Here is a 24479-nt window from a genome sequence, read left to right on the forward strand (position 1 = left end):
AGCTGTCAGGGATTTTCATTGCTTCTGGATATTTGGCATTCAGAAAAATTTCAAAATTATTAAATTAAAAAAAGTAATGCTAAAATTTTAAGAAAATAAAATTAATTAAAGATGCTTCAACCACTTTTAAGTAATTAAGAACATTAAATTAATCACTAATAATATAAAAACAACACAACTTGCCAAATTTTTATCTTGTAATCTTACATTTCTATAATTACCTTTGAAATCAGTGGGCTTCTGGATCCATTCCTGGCACAGCATGAAACCTGCCAGCACTTCTGTGCAGAAATGCAGATTTTTTTTTAAAAGATTATGCGACCTTGTTGTTGAAGTAGTTTCTCCGTATCTACCTTATCAATTCTGTTGTCGTTTTAAATTAAACCGCCTCTTAACCACTTAAGTTCAAGGTAGTACATTAAAGTTACAACTTGCCCTAATTATTTAATTCTGAGTCCTGGTGAATTTGTGCTGTTCCTCCACTAAGACCAATATTATGTCCCTTGGGTGTGGTGCCCAAAGTCAAATGAAATTGTCCAGCAGTCTCCATACAACTGAAGCGTACTTCCTCTCTCATATTTTCCAGTCTCCTTGAGATAATGGCTAACTTTTCACTCGTACTTTTTCTGCTGTGCATTGACTTGGAGAGTAGTAGAATTTAGCATCCAAATCTTTTTTTTCCTCTTCTTCCCGTTTTTTTTTGCCACTAAACCAAGTAAATTGAACTCTCTCTCTCTGTTAGTTACCTATTCACTATTCTAAATAACAATTGATTAGTGAATTGCAAAATATTATGCAGCTGCTAAAATGTATCTCGTTTGGTGTTGATGCTTTGTTAGTTCAGATAGCTACTGACGATATTAACAACTCCACTATGGTTGTAAGTTTGAGGCAGCGATCTGGTTATGATAAAAGTGCAATTTAGATCATGTTGCTTTCTGCTCCTTGGTTATGACTGAAGAGGAATGCTTGGTGTTAACAGAGCACCTTATTTCACCTTAAAATAATTGACAATTGCCTTGAATGTTATAAGCATTTTTGTTTGTACAGAATTTCAGGAATAGGAATGAGATGAAGTGGCAGTTTTTTGTCTTTGTTTTAAGGTGGAATATTGGCCAGGAAACAAAATGACTGCTCCAATTTAACCCTTAACAAAGTTTTTTTTTGGATGGGTGTTTCATTTAGATTCTGAATCTCTGATATTATAGCACCAAAATGTCATCTCAGGTTATGTGCTTAGTTCCTTGTGTGGGCTGGAAAATATAGTCTCCTGGCTCAAGTCTGAAACAGTTCTGGCTGAAACACCCACACTGAAATATCAAGAAATCTCTCGGTGGACCTTGCAGCACATAAGGTATCTTTATTAGTCACATGTACATCGAGACACACAGTGAAATGCATCTTTTGCGTAGAGTGTTCTGGGGGGCAGCCCGCAAGTGTCGCCACACTTCCGGCGCCAACATAGCACGCCCACAACTTCCTAACCTGTACGTCTTTGGGATGTGGGAGGAAACCGGAGCACCCGGAGGAAACTCACGCAGACACAGGGAGAATGAACTGGAATTGAACCTGGGTCGCTGGTGCTGTAATAGCATTATGCTAACTGCTACACTACTGTGCCACATTGTTGCTTTCGTGGATTTGTGAGGAAAAGCTTCAGGTTCTGAGACAGAAGTACAGGTCATCACACAGAGGTGGCACTGCAGGATTCAAGCAAGTGCAGTTTACCTGGTAACACTCTCCCATCCCCTCTCCACAGTCCTGCAAGTGTATTTCTTTTCCTATACTTATTTAGTTGATCTTTGAGCATCAGGATTGAATCTGCCTCAACTAAGCTTTTGGCAGAGCATTCCAGATCCTGGCCACTTGGTGCGTTAAGAAGTTTTGATTTCCTTATGTTGGCTCTCACATTGGATTTTTCGCCAATCACCTCTGTAGGTAATTTCTCCTGCAGCTATTTTTTTTCACGAGTTTGGTCTGAGCCCCTTCATGTGGGGGAAAATTCAGATGAGGCTCACAGAGCAGCACAGCTCTTAACTCTCAAACAGTTTACTAAAACCTGACCAACAGCAGAAATAAGATAATATAAATACAATACAAATGATGTTACATACGATGTTACGTGAAGTTTTTGAAGGTTTGATATAAAACTCTTATACTGTAATAGGTCCTCTGCTTTAAGCTTTGAATACATCTTCTGGCCTCCCCCAACAGGTGGGCAGTCCTGTTTGCTGTTGCCTTGCAAGCTACCCTTTTAACTCTCAACATTACTTATTTTCTAATGTTGGATATCTGCAGATAGAACTCATCATGCCAACCACTCAGGTTATTCTGCCTCCAACTATTTGCAAGATGTCACTTACAACATTTTAACCCTTAACTGCAGCTATTTCTCAATGAACAGTCTTGTAATCCAAAAATCACACTGCGATAATTTAATTAACACAACTTTTTTGATTATACCACCTCCCTTGGCAGGCATGGTAGTGTAGTGGTTAGCGTAACGCTTTACAGCGCCAGTGACCCGGGTTCAATTCCCACCACTGTCTGTAAGGAGTTTGTATGTTCTCCCCGTGTCTGCGTGGGTTTCCTCCGGGTGCTCCAGTTTCCTCCCACATTCCGAAGACGTACAGGTTAGGAAGTTGTGGGCATGCTCTGTTGGTGCCGGAAGCGCAGCGACACTTGTGGGCTGCCCCAGAACACTACGCAAAAGATGGATTTCACTGTGTGTTTTGACGTACATGTGACTAATAAAGATCTCTTATCTTATCATTCTATTTGTCCATTGTGGGAAGGTTTGATGTACACCCATTAGTACAACAAAGATGTTCAGATGGATAAAAGATTTGTTTTGAGTCAGCAGTCTAAAATTTGGTAATGTTTCCAACCGCAGCCACTCATTGTGGACAGAGCTAGAGACACTGGCGATATCCTGTTATTTATGCGATAGCTTGTTGCTTTGGTGATGTTGTCACATAGCACAGGTCTGGACGAAAAGTTTGATTTTAAATAAGCAAATACTTAAGGGTCTTTTTCCAGCTTCATCTGTTTTAAAGGCTTAGCTCTAATACTGGGGCCCACAGCACCTTGGGATAGGAATTTCAGTCAACTTTGGTCATTTTTTAGGTTATATATTCTTGCTGCAGGCATCACCTCCATTCTTTGTCCTTTAGTTTTGACCCTTCTGCCAATGTGAACAGTTTCTTCATTTACTCCATACAAACAGTTCATGATCAAATTTCCTCTCAATCTTGTGTTTCAAGTAGAATAATTCCAGCTTCTGTTTCTCCAGATAGCACGCCTTTCATCCCTGTAATCAATCATTCAATGGTTTCATGTTTTTCAACGCTTGTTTGAAGATCTTGCTCTCGTATGTCGTATGCTTGCTGCCTCCTTGAGTCATGTTATAAGACAATTAAAAATGGGAGTAGGTGATTTGACCTCTCGTGCTTCTTCATACAGTAGGGTCACGGCTGATCTATTACCTCAGTGCCACTTTTCTGCACTAACCCCATAATTGCTTAATATTAGGGAAAAAACCTATCAATATCTGTCTTGAATATACTCAGTGACTAAGTTCCACACTCTTGAGTGGAGAATTCCAAAGACTCACTAGCTCCGGGTGAAGAAATTTCTGATTATCTCAGTCCTGAATGGCTCACTTACTTGGAGACATTGCAGGAGACACTGCAAGAGAGACTGCAGATGCTGGAATCTGGAGCAACACGCATAAAATGCTGGAGGAACTCAGCAGGTCAGGCAGCACTTACGGAGGGAAATGAACAGTCGATGTTTCGGGCCATTTCAGGCCCTGATGAAGGGTCTTGGTCTGAAACGTCGACTGTTCATTTCCCTCCATAGGTGCTACCTGACCTGCTGAGTTCCTCCAGCATTTTGTGTGTGTGTGGCTCACCTACTCGGATCCCTGGTTCTAAACACCCCAGTCAGGGGAAATATCATTGTATCTATCCTGTCAAATCGAAATGGATTTTGTATGTTTTAATGAGATTACCTTTCATTCTTGTGATCAGGAGAGGATTGGCCTAGTCTACTTAATCTCTGTAAGATAAATCATGATCTCATCAATCATCTTGCAAACCTTGGCTGCATTGCGCCAGTTGCAAATATATCATTCCTGAGACAATGATATCAGTTTTGTATACAATATTCCGAATCAGTTTCACCAGGCCCCTTTATAAATAGGCCAAGGCATCTCTACTTGTATTTAGATCCTCTTGCCAGTTACTTTATTCATTGCTGGACCTGACTGTTGACTTTCAGTTATGAGTGTACACAGGCACCCAGATCACACTGAGCATCAACATCTTTCAATGACTTGCCTTTAAAAAAAAATCATGGCACATCTCTCTTCTTTTTGTCAGAGTGGGTGACCTAATTTTTCCACGTTATATTTCACTGGCCACCTCCTTCATCTAGCCTGCCTACACCCTATGAAGCCCTCTGCATCCTTCTCATGGCCCTCATTGCCTTCTAGTTTTGTTACATCAATAAGTTTGGAAATATCAAACTTGATCATCTCCAAATCATTGATTTGGATTGTGAACAGCTGGAAACGCAGCAAGGATCTTTATGACATCCCCACTGTTGTAGAAGCTCTGGAATTTGGAAGATGGCAGCCAGTGCATCCACTGCATATGGAGCTGCCACCTGCAAAACCCTAGAATGTAGGTCATCAGGTTCTGTGATTTATGGTCTTTCAGTCCCAATATTTTCTCTAATACTAACTTGCTTATCGCCCTCATTCAGTTTAGAGCTTGTCCTTCTCCAGTATTTTCATCTTCTGTGAAAACACATCAAATAGTTGTTAAATTGTGTTGCTAGCTACATATTCTGCAAGTAATTTCTCCTGTCTTGGTCTGCAAGGGATGAAATTAGCTTTTGATTATTTTCTTTTTGCATATCTCTAGAAGCTTTTGCAGTGTTTTTTTTTCCACTAGACTTCTCTCAGATTCTACTTAAAAGCGCCAGGGTCTTCCAAAAATTTTGGAATGCTCAAAATCCTCAGGCTTACTGCTTTTTTTTGGCAACATTATAAGTATTTTCCTTTGATCTAATAGTGTCTTTAATTTCTCTTGATAACCAAGGCTGGACCACTTTTCCTGTTGTTCTTTTGCCTCAAGGAAATTTATTTTCTTTGTACTTCGGATTCTAGCCCTTGTTTGCTTATCGTCATACCTTTTAATTAAGTTTCCCAAAGTACCGTAGCCAGTTCATGCCTCATGTACTGGTAGATTGCTTAATTCATTTCAAGTCTTTGGTTTCAGGTTTGGCTGAATGATTTCAGTTTTAATATAAAATTCTATCATATGATGATGACTCTTTCCTGAAGCACCTCAATTCACAACAGATTGAAATCGACTTTTCCCTCTGAAAACAACTTTCTTTTATGTGTTTCATGATGCTAAGTCGTTTGGTAACAGTTATATGATTGTACAACTTAAACCTGAAAAGTTATTGGCAATGGTATCGCAAAACTTCCATATTGGCTTAATCGCTGTTTTCAATCGAGACAGCATCAATTCATTCCATTGCCACTTTCTACAGTGAACAACTGCTTTAGAAGACCATCTTTGATGCCCTCCATGAATTCATCCCCTCACATTATTACTAGTAATTTGGTTTGCAGTCCGTCAGATTTAAGTCTTCAATGTTTACCGTATTACCCTTGTACTTGCATGCCCTCTAGTTTCCTGACTTATCACCACTATTTAATAACAGCAATGTTTTCTGCCTGTTGCTGATTTTTTTAAGCTTCACCCAAGATGATTCTACTTGATTTTCTGAGCTAAGATTCTTCCATTCTTTAATATCTTGCCTCTTTCCCATTTTACCTATCTCTTGTAAAATTAAAGTATCCCGGGATATTTAATTCCCAAATCTGTTTACAGTCCCAAGGTGATATCCTTAATCCTGGCACTGGCACACAACAGAACCTTTGGGACTCATTCTAGTGTCTGCATGGAATGGTATCCATCCCTCTAACAATACTGTCACCTAGTACCAGTCCATTCCGCTCCACTCCCCCAACTTGAAGGGTACTCCATATCATGATGCTATGGTCAATTTTTTCTACCACTCTGCAGTCACTACTTTCACTCACACAGGTTGTCAAAATCTTGTACCTGTGAACAAGAGCAAGGGCTAAGGTTCCTGTAGCACCACCTTCTTAATCTCCATACTTTCCTTGTTCATTATCATCGATGTCCCTCTTGATTAACCATTTCTATAGTACTTTTGTAAGGTGTGTGACTGCCTCCTGTAACAAAGTACCAAGGTAACTTTCCTCCTCGCTGGTACATCACAGGATGCATATCTCAGGTTCCAGCTCATCAAAGTCTATAAGTCAAAGTTCCTTGAGCTGAAGGTGCTTACCAACAGATGCAGTTACCATGGACCCCAATGGTTTCCATCAACTCCCAAATACTGCATTTGTGGTATAACACCTACCCTGCTAGTCTTAATCTTTATTTCACTTCAACTGATTTGATGTTATCTTCCTTTGGTTTCATGAATCATTTTTTGGCAGCTGATAGAAAGTTAAGCCCAGTCCTTCCTTTCCTTTTTGGTGCCATAATTAATGTTAAAAGTCAGAAATCTCAGCAGACCCTCATGGCCCCCACTCCATCAATGCTATTAAAACTATGAAAAGCAGGAACTGAAATCTGTTTGTAAATAAAAGGAATAATTGAATGTTAAAAGGACCTCTTTGCAGGAAGCTTTCTCTGAATGTGAAGAGATTAGGAGAACTGGGAAAGTAAATTTGCTAAGTTTACTGGCAGTGATGAAAAGATGGTGAGTGGAATATCAGTATTAATTCAATACATAACCATGCAAATCTTCCTGTACCACATGTTATTGGGGAGATTATATGCAGTGAAAGAAAGAAAAAAAAATCCATTTATACTACAACTCAACCTTGAGACATCCAAAAATGGTTTTCAAAAGAACTTTATTGATTGTAGTGTGATGTAGAAAACACGCTGGGCAATCTTTGCAGAGCAAGCATCCACAAATGTTGATAAAGTGGCCAGGTAATTTGTTTTAGCTGTGTTGATTGAAGCACGAATATTAGGTGGGCCTGTTTTCATTTGCACCTCAGTGGTATATATTCCTCCTCATTCTGCATAGCTTTTTATGCCATTAGAAAAAAAACAAAGCTGCCATCCAAAATTATGTCATAAAGGAGAAAGACAGGCATCTTTTAGATGCCAAATGCAGGTCAGGGTCAAGATGTTACATAATTCATATTTTGTATTAAGAAAGGGAGTTTGTTTTATTTCCCCTCTTCCAAGGCAAAAGAACATCCTGAGTTGAAGGCCCAGGCCTAGTTATGACAGGCTATCTGAACCACTGCTACTGCCTAAATCTTTGGAATTGGTTTGATACTGCCCTTTCTCTTTCAACTTAGAAATGATTTTGCTTGGAATACTGCTTTCCATTTGATTTCAAACGATCAAACTATTTTAAATGACTACAAATGTTGCCCAAGTTCTCTCTTCCTTCTGCCAAACACTCTATCAGACATTCAGTTGGCCTTTTCTCCTGCAATATATGGAATTCTCTTGTTTTACTTGCTTTACGTGCACTTAATTCTTTCTACCCCTATCCATTTGGCTTTGCACCCTTTTCATCTCGAGCCACTAGGAAACAGTGCTGCAGAAATGTGCGGATAAGTCGGGGACTTGAGGGAAACATAACCTATTTTGTATATTTATGGAATTTGCAGCGCATGATATTTGGTGCATTGTGTCCTTGCCAGCCAAATGTATACTTTAGTGTCATTTCCCTCTCGGGCAGTGAATTCTACACTCCCCACCACTCACTGAGTGAGATCCCCTCTAATCCTACCAATTAACTGAGATCTGTTCCCCTAGTTACTGGCCCCTGTGCTAAGGAAATATAGGCTTTCTGTTTACTCTTTCTGGTTCTTTTTTTTAATATATATAGTTAACTGAATCTCCCCTCAGTTTCCTTTGTTCTTAAAAAAAAGCAATCCCAGCCTAGCCAGTCTCTCTTCTTAATTATAGCTTGTCTCCTGATTTGGGACCATCCTTGTTAACCTCCTCTGCACCCTCTCCAGTACCATCATATCCTTCCTGTTGTATGGTGACTGAAACTGTACACATTCCAGCTGTGGCATAACTAGTGCTTTATACCGTTCTAGCATGATTGTTCTGATGTTTCATGCTTCCATTCGTCTGAATTTTTAAATGTGGCCATCAGAAGGCAAGAAATACACAAGCACTAAGTTCTAAAGGTTGTTCAACCTGATGTAACAGAGTTAAAATGCATAAAATCAAGCCATTTATTCTAAACACACAAAAGTTAGATTTATTGTAAATGTTTTTTTGAAAAATCAATGTACAGTAAAACTCTGATAATTATTTGGAAATCTCACTAATTTACCCAGTGTGACCTCTTGAACAAAAATGTATAAAGTGTATTGAGGTGTTAGTAGGAGTAATATCCAATGGTCGGTAAAATCTACCAAACCACCACCATTGAGGCTCTGGGGGTGCCAGACTATTGTAGTTTTACTGTAAATGGTTATGTAGGAAAATTAACTTGTTTAGATTTGTGCATTGTAAAAAATTTGTAAAATCTAGTATTAAAACATGATAAAACTATGCTCAGTGTATGCAGTGGGATCCAGAGACTGCCATTATGTTTTAAAGAGGAAGTACGACCTCCCTCTGAAATTGCTCCCTCTGGTTTTATTATTTTTTGTTAAATCAGAGACTCCCCAGGAAACTAGGTCTATTATTCCTATGTCCTGGCAATCAAGTGAAATGCAGCCTGGAGCTGCTTCAGGGCTGGGAATCACAGATGATAATGAAAATCCAGAATGTTCCTCCACCAAGATGTGTGGATGCCAGCGGATCGATTTGTTTTTTTTTACTTAACTAATGTAATTGTCTAGCAGCAGCTTTGCCTTTTTTGAACTATTTTTCAAGGTAAATTTGCACTTTTCCTGAATGTGCATGTAGTTTACTACCTCCCTCCCTCTTCAGTTTTTCCTCTTGTATACTTTATAAAATTTCTTCCCACCTAGGATTTGTTCCTGTTGCTGAAGCTGTTGTGGATGATTTAGTGTTAGTATGCCTGACCACTGATTACTGTGAACAAGTAATCTCGTTTACTGATCAACTTTGAGACCACCATCAACGTCCCTGCATGATCTGAGCCTATTAGGCCCTTGCTGCAATGCAAAAGATCATTCAATGTCAACCAAATCTTTAACTCAAAACTTATGTTGAACATTTTCAATTCTTTAAAATGCTGAGAAATTGTTTTTTTTAATTCTTCCATACCACTGTTTTGAATGATTCTGCCTGCTTTCATAGTACATTCTAAATGCGGGGTGAAAAACCTTTCTGATATATCTTTCCTTCCCTCACACAGGTGAAAATTCTCCACTAAGTTCAGATGGAATGGCTTGTGTAGACTTTTGTGAATATTTCTAACAACAAGCAAGTTAATAGGTAAGTTTATGTTGTTTCTTGTAAGGATTTTTTTCTTTTTTTTTACTGTTGGATTCTAAGTTATCTTTTGCTTTGCTCTGAATACTTAGTGGGAAACAAAACTGACAGTCTAAAATTGCATGAAGAAATTAGTTGGATGAACTTGAATGGAAGTTTTCATTTGTAATTTAAGACCTTCATTTATGTGATTTTCTGCTGGTTACTTGTTCTCCCTTGGACCTTCTGATTTGGTTTACAAGTAGCTGTTAGTAACGGGGGGATATTGCAAATGCAATGTACAATAAAATAACAGTTCATGTTTTTATAGCAGTCTTTGTAGACATTCGTAAATGCTTGACAGGGTTGTGAGAATGGCAAAAGACATTTGGGACTGCAGATATCTCTGAAGTGGCGTGAGGCTCCTACAGAGTGTTGCTGGAGCAAGGGACAGATTCTATTTGTAATGGGTCAGGCAATAGGAAGATGCCACAAGTTTGTATGTGGATGTATGGCTGTTGGTCCATTTGCTGAGTCTTAGAATGACCGTGGAGCTTGGTGAGAACTGGGTTGTTGCATTGTGGGAGACATCTTGAGCATTTCTGATTGAATGAATTCAGTTTATACAGCTAGATATCAGATGTCAGCAAACATCGTGGGGCAGATATTGAATCTGTATGGCCAGTTACTGTACTAATGCCATAATTAATTATTGAGCGATCTGAAAATTCTACTGCTTTGTTTTTAAGTGTAGTATCTAAAAAGACTTACACTAGTTAGGGGAATGGAGCAAGAACTGATGCTTGTAGAAATAATCTGCACAATGAAAGAATGGGTCAGATTCTGGCGAAGGCTGGCTCTACAGAAGTGTGGAACACCGTGGGGGGGAGGCGGTGGGGTGGGGGGTGCAGACATGTTTTGCTGCTTGCTCCTCTCCTGGATGCATCACTGAATTCAAGGGTGTTCCAGAATATACTGAGCTGAACAGCCAGGTGGATCTCATGTCTGATCTCTTAGCTTTATGCTGGCCAATGACCGAATCTCCAAATGGCTTGAGAAAATATAAAGGTTCCACAGTTGGTTCTGGAAGCATCTTCGGATTAGCTTGCATTTATTTCTATCAGTGTAGTAGTTGGCATATCATATTTTAAGGTCATTGTCTTGGACTGTTCACTGCACCTACGTAAAGCTTTGTATCAAGATCTAGTTGGTAAAGCCAATTTGATTGCTGTTTTATCCAGATGTGCACCACTTGTCTTTGAATAACTTTTTTCTTGAATAATTGGATTCAAGCAATTTCATTTTTAGTTAATATACCTCACATGGAAACAATGATAGTTGGCTTGATTCTAGCCAGTGTGCCAGAAATGTATCCCACTATTTTGTATAATTGGCTACTCTTTATTTAGCAGTCTAATTATGATATCCCACCAAACCAGATTAAAGTTTCTTTCAGTTGAATATTATGCTGACTACATCCATCAGCAATACTTCCATTGCAAACCAAAATTTTTGTCCATGGACTGACCTGCCGATCTTATTTCATTGCAGCACCAGAGTATTTGTGAAAACTGCATAGGAAAAGGCCTTCTAGTCCATCAGGAAAATCTTTTAAATTTTATTGTAGGATCATACACCACAGAAGGAGGTCACTCAATCCATTGAACCTCTCCCAACTCTTTCAAAGTTCATCCCACTCCAGGACACTTTCTTCCATTGAGCAATTTTTCTCCTTCAAATATTTATCACATTCGCCTTTGAGAACTGTTATTGAATGTTTCTTCCATCCCGACAGGCATTGCTTTCCAAATCCCTTTTCAAAGAAAGTTACTGGGGGGAAAAATATTGAGCCTGCTGCTGCAATGTGCTGTAGTTGGGCTCCTGCAGTTCGGAACACTTTCAAACAATTAAAACATGTGGCTTTAATTTTTCTTTGAGGGAATTTTTTTTTGCAAAGGAACAATATTAACTACTTATTGTGCTTGTTGCAAATTTCCTAATTGTTTATTTTAATTGCAGGAGAATAGGATTAACCCATTCAGCTCATTGAAACATTCTATTTTTGTGCCTTTTGGAGGGAGAGTTACAGATTTACATTTCTAAATCTGAGAGGCAAAAAGTACTTATTCCCAATTAGCTTGCTTTGACATTTTCCTCTACACAAGACAATATAGTAAATCCATGTGACTGCTTACAAATATTCTTATGGGGGCTGCCAAAACAATGTGGATTGTGACCACACAGCCAGACATCTTAATTGATATGCTGGTTCCATGTGATCCCACTAAGTGACAAGCTTTAATTAGATGAACAAGTGCACTGCTGGATGGTTTCATGAACTCTTTTTTATTACTGAAATTAAAAGGATATGCCATTGAAATGAGTTTGGAAAATAAGTGCAAGGTAATGGGCGAGTCATCCTGCCCAGTTTTAAATCTCTCCCGTGAGTGATTGCCAAGTGAAATTAAAAGGGGCTTAATAACGGAATGGGGTGCAATGGAGCACAGAGTATCAGAGAACGAAAAAGGATTTCGTAGTGGAGTAAAATAACAAACATAAGAAGGGTATAAAGTGAAAGGTTGTGATTTCTGGTGGAGTGTGAGAGAGGAAGAAAAGTATTTAACAAGATCTTTTTCTGTATTACAGAGCAAGAGGGTAAATGGGACCTTCTAAGAGATGCTACCTTCTACAACCATCGTTGGTAAATTTACAAAATATTTGTGTGCCTTGTCTGTAAATGAGAAATTGTGCTAATTCAAATTGGTATTAATTCATTAATAATTTTAATTCATTTAAATGTCTCTTGATCACATAACATTTTTAATGTTGTTTCATTTAATCAAAATCACAGACCTGATCGGTGGTAGAAGTCTCTTGTGAAAAGTGAATTCTAGCTTAAATCTCATCTGAATGATATTAGTGGTAAAATTAAGGGAGATTAAAGGGCATTGGCCTTGTCTTCAAACCGTTCACCCTAACACTTTTTAAACAAAAAACAGCTGCTGCCAAAACTTAACTGATCCAGATTCAGAAGAAACAGTGCACTATTAAGTGAATAAATTGATCAAAACAGCCAAATTACCAACCAATGTTTTGTAAATAATGCAGACAACATAGTTCACACTTTCTACAGCCTAATCATTTAAGAGTGCCCAAGGCAGTTGAGTATCTCTTACAATTATGTAGTAATTGTGAGACTTAATGGTATCAGGTTTGCTCTACTTCACAAAAGATGATAAAGTTACACTCAACAGCCAAGATCTTTATTAAATTAAAAAAAACAATTCTTCCAGCTTTGTTTGCCTGCTTCACTGTGTTGCTGAATCTTAACCGAATAATTGATCATCACAATTTAGTCTGGTAATTTGCTGTATTTTCCTCAGAGCTGTAACTTGGATACCTAAAATTGTTCTCTTGTTTGCTGTTAAAAGCAGAGTCTTGTGTGCATTTAAATCAGGAGGAAAACCTTTCTTTTCACATCTATTCCGGCAGCTGAGTGATGCCTTCACTTAAGAATTCATCTTTAATAATCAATCACCTTAAAGAGGACTATATTTAAAGCTAATTTTAATTGAAACAAAGAAAGCAGACGTGCCACAGTCTGTAATTCCTTTTGTTTCCTTAGTTTTCATTGAATCCAAATCTGGGTTCCTCTTAGTTTTATCTGTTTTACATGGGGAGCATAACCCATAAGGTGGGATGCCTTGACAGGCTTAGTTATGGGCTCTGAGAAGCAAGAAAAAACTGCAAAAGCTAAAATTCTGATTTAAAACAAAAAAAAATGGAAATACTTAGCAGAAGAGGCAGCATTTGTGGAAAGAGAAAGATCTTAACATTTAAGATCAATGACCATTTGTCAGAACCTAGTTATAAGCTTGGTTGGCCATTTTCTCTAGTGGGCTAGTGCCGTGTCCAAGAAAGGGCTACCTCGTAGCATTCCTCTGCTCTTGATTTTTTCAAATGGTCATCATGTTCCCTTTTGTAGTAGGTATTCTGGATTCTGATTTGTCCAGTTACTTGGGTCTGGCATTCTACATTCCTAAAAGAATTCTGTGTACATTTTTGTTGGTTTTCCTGGTGATGATCTTCAGCTTATGTTCTCTAGTTACAAAGCACAAACCAATAAAAATAGAATTTTTCGCCATTTACGTGATCAGAACCTATCATCATTTTGAAACCTTGATGCTTTTCCTTGGGCTAAAGTTCTGTGGTTGAAGCTACTATTAAAATTTATAATTGAAAGTGGAAGTGCTTAGGTTAAAAATGTTGATGGAGCACAGTTTTTCTTGATAATCAAACTTCATTTTGAATACTGTTCAAGACTGGTTATAGAGTCATAGATTCATAGTCACACAGCATGGAAACCGGCTCTTTGGTTCACCTCATCCATGCCAACCAAAGTGCCTATCTACACTAATCCCATTTGCCTGCATTTGACTCGTATCCCCTTAAACCTTTCCTATTTATGTACCTGTCCAAATGTCTTTTAAACATTGTAATTGTGCCTGCCTCCACCACCTCCTCTGGCAGCTTGTCCCACATACCCACCACCCTCTGTGTGCAAAACTTGCCCCTCAGGTCCCCTTTAAATTTTTCCCCTCTCACCTTAAACCTGTGCCCTCTAGTCTTAGACTCCCCTATCCTGGGAAAAAGACTGACTATCTACCGTATCTATGCCCCTTTTTAACTTGAACCTCTTTACGGTCACCCCTCCGTCTCCTTCACTCCAGGAAAAACAGTCCCAGCCTATCCAATCTCTGCTTCTAACTCAAGCTCTTCAGTCCAGCTAACATTCCTGTGAATCTTTTCTGTACCAGCTTAAACACATCTTTTCTTTGGCATGGTAAACGGAACTGCACGTAGTACTCCAAGTGTGCCCTAACCAACAATTTGTATGACTGTAATGTGCTGTCCCAATTCCTAAACTCAATGCCTCGGTCAATGAAGGCAAATGTGTCATGCACCACCTTCACCACTCTGTCTATTTGTGTCACTACTTTCGGGGAACTGTGTACTTGTACACCAAGGTCTCATTCAATTACACTCCCCAAAGCCCTGCCATTCATTGTATATGTCCTGGCCTGGTTTAATTTCCCAAATGCATCACTTCACACTTGTCTGAGTTCAATTCCATCAGCCAATCTCTTGCCAACTTCCCCAGTTGATCTAGATCCAGTTGTAACCTTGAGCAACCATCTTAACCACCAATTTTGGTGTCATCTGCAAATTTACTATTCATGCCACTTCCAGATTATTACTATATATAACAAACAGCAGAGGAGCCAGCACCAATCCTTGTGGCATACCACTGGTTATAGCTCTTCAATGTGAAAAGTAGCTGTCCACTACCACCCACTGACTCCTGCCACCAAGCCAATTTTGTATCCATTTTGCTATCTCACCCTTCTAACCTTATAGACCAGCCTACCTTGCAGGACCTTGTCAAAGTCCTTGCTAAAGTCCACGTAGACAACGTCTGTGGCCCTTCCCTTGTTAATCCTCCTAGTCACCTCTTCAAAAGACAACTCACTCAAATATGTGGGACATGATCTACCACAAACAAAGTCATGCTGACTATCCCTAATCAGTCCTTGCCTATCCAATTCCAAATAATTCCTGTCCCTCAGAATCCCGTCAAGTAACTTTCCCACCACTGATGTTAGGCTCACTGGTTTGTAGTTTCCTGGTTTGTTCCCACAGCCCTCCATAAATTAAGGCATTGCATTAGCCCCCTCCAGTCTTCTGGTACCTCACCCGGAAGGTTCAAAAATCTCTGCCAGAGTCCCAGCATTCCCTGCCTTTCTTCCTGCAATGTCCTAGGATACAACTGGTCAGGCCCTGGGGATTTATCCACCTTTATGTACTTAAAGACCATCAACACCACCTCCGTGATGTTGATATGCTTTAGTCCCTCCATGTCCTTCTCCGTGGCAGATACAGATGGGAAATATTCATTTAAGACCTTGCCCATCTTCTGTGGCTCTGCACATAGATTACCGCACTGACCCTTAAGGGGACCTATTGTCTACTTATAGAATCTATTAGGATTCTCCTTTACCTTAACTACCAAAGATATCTCATTTCCCTCCTAATTTCCTTAAGTGCACTCCTACATCCCTTGTACTCCTCAAAGGACTTGCTTGATCCCAGCTGCGTATACCTGACATATGCCCCCTTTTTCCTGACCAGAACCTTAACATTCCTTGTCAATCAGGGCACCCTAATCCTGCCGGCCTTGCACTTCACTCTGACAGGAACAGGCTAGCCTTGAACTCCTTCTTTCTCACTTTTAATTTGGTTGTTATACATTTTTAAATGTGCAGAAAGTTGCTCATTTTCTACTGCACGTAGTTCATTGTTAATGCAGAATCTGCTTTATGTGCAATACACTGATATGCAAATACCACAGATGTTTCTGTGTGAACACTCGCTTTTAGATTATGATTAAAGTCTCTTGACAGCTCCCACATTTTGCCTTCTATTTTTGAATAATGCTATTTATTCCAGTCTTAATAATTGCTGTGGAAACTTGGAAATTAAAGGGTGAGAAAGCAAAGTTAGGTCAGCTCCACAATATAATGTGCAAAGTTTATTTGGTTGACATAGCTGAGTTAGTCCTCCCAATACTGACACTGAGCAGTTAGTTTCCAACCACCAGTTTCTATTTGTTCAAATGAGTTTTCCAAGCCATCAATATTTTCCCTGCGTGTATTTTGTTTTGCCTTACAATTTATTATGCAGGCTCCCACAACCTCCATTCCTCAGCTGATGTGCTGCCTTGCCTGCTGAGACTGAAATATTGTAAGAAATCAAGCATTTAATCCATTGCTTTCTTCCAGTATTTTCATATCAAGGTGTTGTTGGAAATCCCTTACCTACCTTTTGTTTGCATTGTTGCTGGAAATCAAGCCCCCAGCCCACTTCCATGGCGTTCCACTCTACCTCACCGTGTGCCATCTTTCTTGGTCTTTCTTCCACTCCTGTTTTTCTCAATCTGATTTCCACTGGTCAATAATTTGTTCTCAACTGCCTTTCCTGCTGTCACCGCTGCATCGTGAAGAATTGAGTGCTATTACTTCAATATTATTCTCCCAGATTTATTCAGTTTACTGTTGGGTAAGGAAAATAGTTTTGGGCACCTCTTAATAGCTCCTGCTGTTTAGTGCATTTTAACAATTTGTTTGTTTCCATCCTGTTTATATTTTAACACAAACTGTTTTCCTTCCCTTTTAAATGTTCCGATGAAGGGTCTTCAAACTGAAATGGTAATTCTTTTTCTCTCTCTACAGATGCTGCCTGACCCGAGTAGTTCCAGCAATCTCTGTTACTACATCAGTGCTCCACCACGTAACTCAGTGGTGAGTTGAATGCAAAACATGAGGTCAGATGTGTCTGCAAATGAGCCTCAGCTTGTCTCTGACTGCTGTATTTTAATTCAAAGGAAGAAAAATTAGAGACAAACTGAGTTATAAGGAGGACATTAGTGTCAGTGGTTCTTTAATGAACTGCCAGCCAGAATTGAGTACAATTTGCCCTGATTTTGACAGAAGTAAATTATAGAAAAGGCAATAAATACAAGACCCATTAAGGACTGATGTTTCCCATTGAGTACCCTAGTTGGTTTGATAACGTGCTGAATTGTTCTGTAGCAAAAAAAATTCAGATTTGCCCTCATCTATCTGAAAACTACCTCTGTTGTTGTGAATGGAAAGTCAAAGTTGAGTTTATTGTCATATGCACAAGTACATGTGTGCACAGGTGTAATGAAAAACTTACTTGCAGCCACATCACAGGCACAAAGCATCATATAAGCAGCATTCACAAGAAAAACATAAATTCAACAAAAATTTTACACAATTTTTACAAGAAAAAACACAATTTGAACAAAAAATGGAGAGCTAGGACTTAAACTTTCTGTATATGTGAGCTAATGGACTGAATAATTCTATCGTAGTCATCATCAATACAGCACAGATACAGGCCCTTCGGCCCAACAAGTCTATGCCAACCATGGTGCCGACACATTTAGTCCCAATTTCCTGTGTTCAGCCCATATCCCTCCAAGCCCTGCCCCTCCATGTACCTATCCAAGTGCTTCTTAAATGATATTATTGTATCTGCCTCAACCACTTCCTCTGGCAGCTCATTCCATATACTTGCCACCCTCTGCATGAAAAAATTGCCCCTCAATTCCCTTTTAAATCTTTCCCCTTTCACCCTAAATCCATGCCCCCTAGTTTTGGACTCCCCTACCCTGGGGAAAAGACTGCTACCATCCATCTTACTTATGTCCCTCATGATTTTATAAACCTCTATAAGATCACCCTTCGTTCTCCTATACTGCAAGCATAAAGACCTCGCCTGGCCAACCTCTCCCTATAACTCAGGCCCTCTAGTCCTGGCAGCATCCCCGTAAATCTTTTCTGCACTCTTTTCAGTTTAACCATGTCTTTCCTATAACAGGGTGACCAAAACTGTACACAGTGCTCCAAGTGTGGCCCCACCAACAACGTATACAACTGCAACATGATGTCCCAACTCCTATACTCAATGCCCCGATTGATGAAGGCCAGCGAATTTTACATATTTCCTTAACACTTAAATGGAGTCTGTATTTGTAACCTATCTTCTCAAAATTATTTAAATAATGCAAAAGCTGGACTTGCATTTTGTAACTGTTTGACTGCTCTTCTTTTCCTACACAGCTTAATGGTATTGGATGCTGGAAACCAGGCTTGCCATTTCATGATTAAGTAAAAAAGCAATTCCCTCCTAATGATTGGTGCAAGATAATTTTGGAGTCGTAGAGAAAGACAGCATGGAAACAGGTCCTTTGGTCCAGTGTGTCTGCACCGATCCATTTGACATTCATCCTACTTATTCTCCCCATGTTCTCTTTGACTTCCCAGATTCTACCACTGACCTACACATTAGAGCAATTTACAGTGGCCAATTACCCACACAACCCACTCGACTTTGGGACGTTGGAGGAAATTGGAGCACTTGGAGGAAAACCATGTAGTCACAGGGTGAAAGTACAGCTCCATACAGACAGCCCCTGAGGTCAGGATTGAACCTGGGTCTCTGGCACTAGAGGTGTATGAATAATAGAGTTAGAGTGGCAGGCAACATCATTTTCCCCAATGTTAACTGGGATCGGCTTAGTGTGAAAAGACTTAAGAGTCTGGAATTTTTACAGTGTATCCAGGAAAGCTTTTTGAGCCAGTAACGTAAGTAGTCCCACTAGAGAAGGGCAGTACTGTAACTAATTTCGGGGAGTGGTTGGATTGTCAGATGGAAAGTATTTTGGAAATGGTAACCAGAAATCTCATAAGTTTTAAGAGTGTTATGAAAAAGGATAAGGATGGGCTAGAAATTAGTCCTGAAGCGGGGCAAGGTCATTGCGAATATCATTAGGCGGGAGCAGCTACTTGCTGGTACATCTGCATCCGATGTGCATGCCTCAGCTTTAACCTGAAAATAACTGCTACAAAGTCAACCTGTAAATTCCCCTGAGAAGCAGAAACCAAACGCTAATTTGTGCTTAATTGTGATTTTATTTACATAAGTAATTAATTTCTGCACCTAAAGAAACAAGCCACATCAATCAGAGCTGTGTTTTAGCTTTAGGTTCTTGCACTGTCACAGAATACAATTTTCTTGTCATTACAAAGCTCTGTGGTTATCAGTGTTATGGTAGGAGAGTGTGTGTTAGATACTCCAGTCTAATCCAATGATATTAAAAAAAACATGACAACTGCTGATTACTGATTCAAGTGTATCCTTGTTTTGCAGTAGCTTTTTCCTCATGGCCTACAGCAGCAGCCTAGCAGTTTCGTTACTATTTTTAGTGCTGATGATCTTCAGATGTGGAGCTGAAGGTACGATATTTTCTTGTGCAGAGCAGTTCAATTTTGATTAATTCCTCTTTATTCATATCTTTCACAAATGCACAGGAAATAAGTCATCAATTGGCACAGTTTGAAGTCCTACAAGCTGCAAAGCAAGGTTATCTTGTCATTACTTTTGATTTTTAAACTCTTGTTTGGAGGTCATCGGTCTGGAATTGCATCAGAAATTATTATTTGAACCAATTGAACTTTGAGAAAATGATATTTTATGTTAGCAAATTGTAGCAGTGGCAGATTCACAAAAGGTGCAATGGAAAGACGGGGTTAATCAAAGTTAGTCACTGTGGCTTTGTTAGGGAGAAGTTTCAATTTGGTTGAAATTTTTGAAGAGGTAACAAAATGTATCAATGATGGCAGTATGGTTGATGTATTCTACATGAACTTCAGTAAGGCCTTTGACAAGGTGCCACATGGGAGACTAGTCCAAAAGGTTAGAGTCCATGGGATCCAGGGAATGTTGGCAAATTGGATCCAAATTTGGCATTCTAATAGGGCAGAGAGTGATGGTGGGGAATTGTTTTTGTAATTGGAAGTCTATGATCAGTGGTGTACCGCAGGGCTGGGAGTCTTGCTGTTATGTACATCATCAATTTGGATGTGAATGTAGGAGGTGAGATTAGTAAATTCACAGATGACGTGAAAATTGATGTCCAGAAGTGAGAAGGATAATCTTAAGGTATCTGCAGGTTGATAAGATGGTGACAAAGGCATACAAGATACTTGCCTTAATTAGCTGGGGCATAGAATATAAGAGAGCACACGAGAGACTGCAGGTGCTGGAAATCTGGAGGAAAATGCTGGGAAGCATTCTGCAATTTTGTGAGGAAAATGCTCCACACAAAATGCTGGAGGAACTTAGCAGGTCAGGCAGCATCTACAGAGGGAAATGAACAGTCGACGTTTCGGGCCGAGACCCTTCATCAGGACGGGTAGAGTGGAGGAGTTGCGATGCAACAATATAAACTATTAATTAAGTCACAGCTGGAGTACTATGTGCAGCTCTAGAGTACTGTGCGCCACACTATAGGATGAGATGGCACTGGAGAGGGAGCAGAAGAGATTCACCAGGATGTTTCTGGGGACAGAGTTTCAGTTGTGAGGAGAGTGGATAGACTGGGTTTGTTTTCCTTGTAGCAGAGGAGGCTGAGAGGGTACCTGAGTGAAGTATATACAAACCTGAGAGGCCTATATAGGGTAGATAGTGAGAAACATTTCCCCATAGCAGAAGTGTATAAAACCTGAGGACATGGGTTTAAGGTAGTGGTTTAGAAGGGGTCTGTGGAAGAATTTTACCAATCAGTAAGTGGTTGGAATCTGGGTGAAGGAGGCAGAGATTCTTGTAATATTTAACTATTTAGACAAGTATGTACTTGAATTGCTAAGGTGTAGAAGACTGCGGGCCAAGTGCTGAAAAATGGGAGTAGTATAGAGGTGTACTCGATTGTTGGCAAGAATGTGGTGGGCTGCAAGCTTTGTTTCTGTGCAGTATGACTCTGAGTCTAGATAGATGTTGGGTATTGGTCTACTATGTACTATCTTCCCTTTTAGGATTCAGGGTATATTGATGTATCTTACTAACCTTTGGCATTGACTCTGCTATTCGAAATTGGAATCATCGCCATTGTGAAAAACAAAACTTTTCCATTTTCTCCAATGAATCCTAAATCTCAAATTATCCTTTGTCTCCATAGTGCTTGAGTGTGTTGTTGAAGCCCAATCAATTATCCAACCTGTCATCGTATAAAGCCCTCGCTGAGGTTTATCATGTCCACATTGACTGAAATCTGATCTGCAGTAACATCCTGTAACTTTGATAGCAGCTAGTTATCCCTGCTGGACGTTTCAGCTGCCTTTGGAACTGTTGATTACTTTGTTTCCCAAAGTGTGTATTTCCGCACCACCTCTTTTCATCAACCATACACACATTGTTGTCCCCTTGTACATCTGGACCACAACAATATCCGAAATTGCTTTACCCCCAAAATCACTTTTAGTCTGCATCTTTGATCAGTCTGGAGACTCAAACACCAAAGTTTGGATGGGAAGTGGGAGGGAGCATTGTACTTGCAGAGGTGCCATCTTTTGGATAAGATGTTAAGCCAATGCACCATCTGAAATCCTGTCACTGTTCTGAAGAAGACCAGAGCATTGTCCTGTTCTAACTAATGCTTATTCAGTTAATTTTACCAGAACAGTTGACCAGAAAATCTTATTATTGCTTTGCTATCTGTGGGAGCTCACTGTGCGCTGCATTTCCAATGTGACAACGAGTGCTCTTTATGGATGTGAAGTGCTCTAAGGTTCCCTGAAAGGGATGTGAAAAGTGTGGTGTAAATGCATTTCTTTCTGCCCATCAGTGAGATCTTCCCTAAAAACTGAGTACAGCAATACTTTTCTACCTCAACCACCTGTCTAATGTCAGGTTTTGAATGCATCTCCTCCGGGCCATTGTTGGCAAATTTGAAAGCCACCCTTTTCTGACCTTCCCTGCACCACTTGTTCTTGCTTGATCCTCTTATTCCCTATGTTGATGCTTATGTCAGGAGTTACAAACATTGACATCGTATTCAACCTAGAACTGCATATTTTATCCACTCTTAACGCTCTTCACCTTTGAATTATTGTTCACCTGTCTTTTTCCCCTGCATCATTTCTACAAAAACTCAGATTCATACTTTCATGACCAGAATGCTCTATTCATTGTTGCTTGTAGTTGCTCTGTCAATAACATCATATCAAGAAAGTCATGATTAATACCCTCTCCCATGTAGTTTCTCCATCTGTCATTGGTGATAGCAAATTTCCATTGAGAACATTATCCAAGTTTTCAGATCACAGCCCTTGATCTATTGTAAGTGAATTCTCTTTGTTAGACCTATTTCTTTGTGCCCCTGTATTTATTTATTTTCTCTCTGTAGATTGGCTCCAACCAAGAATGTCCTTGAGCACTATTTCATTGTACCCACCTGTCATTGGAATATTGGTTGTTTTTTTTATTCTCTTGTGGAATTATCTCTTTGAAACTTACTTGGCTGCCTCCCCCAATCTTCAAAAACCTTCAAACACTGTTATTTTTAACCATGCTTTCATTTGTTCCAAAGGTTTTTTGCTTTTCTGTTCAGAATATTTTTGTCTTGAAAATTTCCTTAAGAAATGAATGTTTTTCCCTCGGTCCATTTTTGAGTTGAAAGCAACTGTACTTACTGTTGAGTATTTGGTCAAGGCTCAAAGTATGTCTCACTTGCTGAAGTTTGCTTTGTCTGCCTGCTTGATTGACATGAATCTCACCATTACGAATTTGCGCAGTCAAGATTCTTTTAGGAGATATACATGGAATCAAGGTGGTTGGAGGTCAAGGGGAAACCTATTTAAAGTGTCAGTTATTATTAACAGTGGGAGCCTCTGGCTTCAGTGTAGTAACTTGAATTTATATAATTCCTTACTGCTTAAAATTAGCGAGTCCTAAAGCACTTTGCAGGTAGGCATTACACAATAGATATTAAACCTGGAGGTGAAAGTGAGGAAAGTGTCTGAAAATCCTGTTGGTGAGGCTTCTTGTAGGAAATATTTTAATATACATGTGGAGAAATTAAGTTTAGAATGGGAATTTTTAAGAGTACCTGCCATAGCATCTCTTGGTTTATAAGAATAATTGGCAATCAAAAGGAAAACTTTAGTTTACACTGGAGAAAAGGTCCAAATGGTTAACATTATTGGCATTGAAGCATTTCTGCAGTACTCACTTGCACATAAGACTGATTTCTTATTAGATACATTGAATAGCACACTGTCTTCCAAGCATGGTTCTGAATTATTAATGACCCTTTGCTCACACGGACATCTTTTAAAGTATTTGCAAAGTTTGTTTTTTTAAAATTGTTGGTTTATCTTGGAACATCATGTTGCTAGCTTTGTTCTAACAGAGAGTCATCTGCCTGAAACACTAAGCTAACCAATTTTTCTCTAAAAACCAAAAACAAAACTGCGAAATGCTTAATCTTAAAAAATGCTGTAAGTATTCATCAGATCTGGCAACATCTGTGGGGAGAGAAAAATATTTAATGTTCCGGTTTTCATCAAAACTGGCAAAGTGAGAACACAAGCATGTTTGAAGATGCAAAGAAGAGGGAGGGGAGACTTCTGTAATTCCTTTTTTGTTTTTCTTTTAGATCTCTAACATGCTCTAATCTACTGGGCACTTAAATTTCTTTGATCTTCTGAAGGAATTTATTATTTTAAAATGTCATGATCAAAGGAAACAGTCAAATTATAAAATATAAACTGCTAGTTTTAAAGGAGAGGGGAGTTGTTGTCTTTGCACTGGCCTGGACGCTAAACCAGTTAAGCAGATTGTGGATCAAATTACTCAAATTCTAATGCCAAACTTGAACTTTGTGTCCTGAAGGAGATTATTATAAAATATAAGCAACGTACAATCTGCTGGAGGAACTCTGTGTGTCGAGCAGCGTCTGTGGGAGGGTGGGACAGGAGAGGAATTGGCGATGTTTCGGGCCAAGACCCTGCATCAGGACGAAGAGTGGAGAGGGGAGATGGCTGGTATAAGGAGGGGGGGAGAGTGAGATGGGCGAGAGGTGATGGGTGGTGGACCAAGGAGGGATGAAGGATGATGGGCGGATTGAGCCAGGTGGGGGAAGGGGGAGTTGGAAGACAGGCATATGGATGGTGGATGCAGACAAACAGAGACGGATGGAGCCAGGTGAGGGGAAGGGAAGGGTGAAGGTGGAGACATTGAGGAGGGTGGTAAGCAGGAACACAGAGGAGGAGGATCGGGGAGGGGAGCAGGGGTTGGGGGACTGCGGGGCAAATGGGAAAACACACTGGAGGTGAGATTGGGATCTCAATGGTATGAACATTGAATTTTCCAAGTTCAGGTAACCCTCCCTTCTTCCTCCACCCACACCCCCTCCCTCCCTCCCTCTAGTTCTCCTCCGGTCCCATCATTTGTGGCTTCTTTCCCATACCCCCCCCCCCCCCCGCCCGCCCCCCCCAGCCCACCATCACCTATTGTTGTTCTCCCCCTGGTTCCATCCACCTGTTATTCACACATTTCAACCACTGCCTCGCTCCC

At 39.8% G+C, this 24479-nt stretch overlaps 1 protein-coding gene across 2 annotated transcripts in view; it reads left to right on the top strand.

Moving 5' to 3' along the window:
- Nucleotides 1–24479, top strand: part of reck (reversion-inducing-cysteine-rich protein with kazal motifs) — a 115948-nt gene that overhangs the window by 5445 nt on the left and 86024 nt on the right. Inside the window, exons 2-5 of one of the 2 annotated variants that reach the window (XM_052023225.1) lie at nt 9424–9503; nt 12126–12180; nt 16769–16837; nt 19275–19360. In XM_052023225.1, the coding sequence (XP_051879185.1) occupies nt 19288–19360 (73 nt within the window). In that variant the 5' untranslated portion in view covers nt 9424–9503; nt 12126–12180; nt 16769–16837; nt 19275–19287. The remainder of the gene's footprint in view (nt 1–9423; nt 9504–12125; nt 12181–16768; nt 16838–19274; nt 19361–24479) is intronic. The other variant, XM_052023226.1, reaches the window with a different exon arrangement.

The sequence above is a fragment of the Pristis pectinata genome, chromosome 9 (genome assembly GCF_009764475.1).
Source record: "Pristis pectinata isolate sPriPec2 chromosome 9, sPriPec2.1.pri, whole genome shotgun sequence".
Lineage (NCBI taxonomy): Eukaryota > Metazoa > Chordata > Chondrichthyes > Rhinopristiformes > Pristidae > Pristis > Pristis pectinata.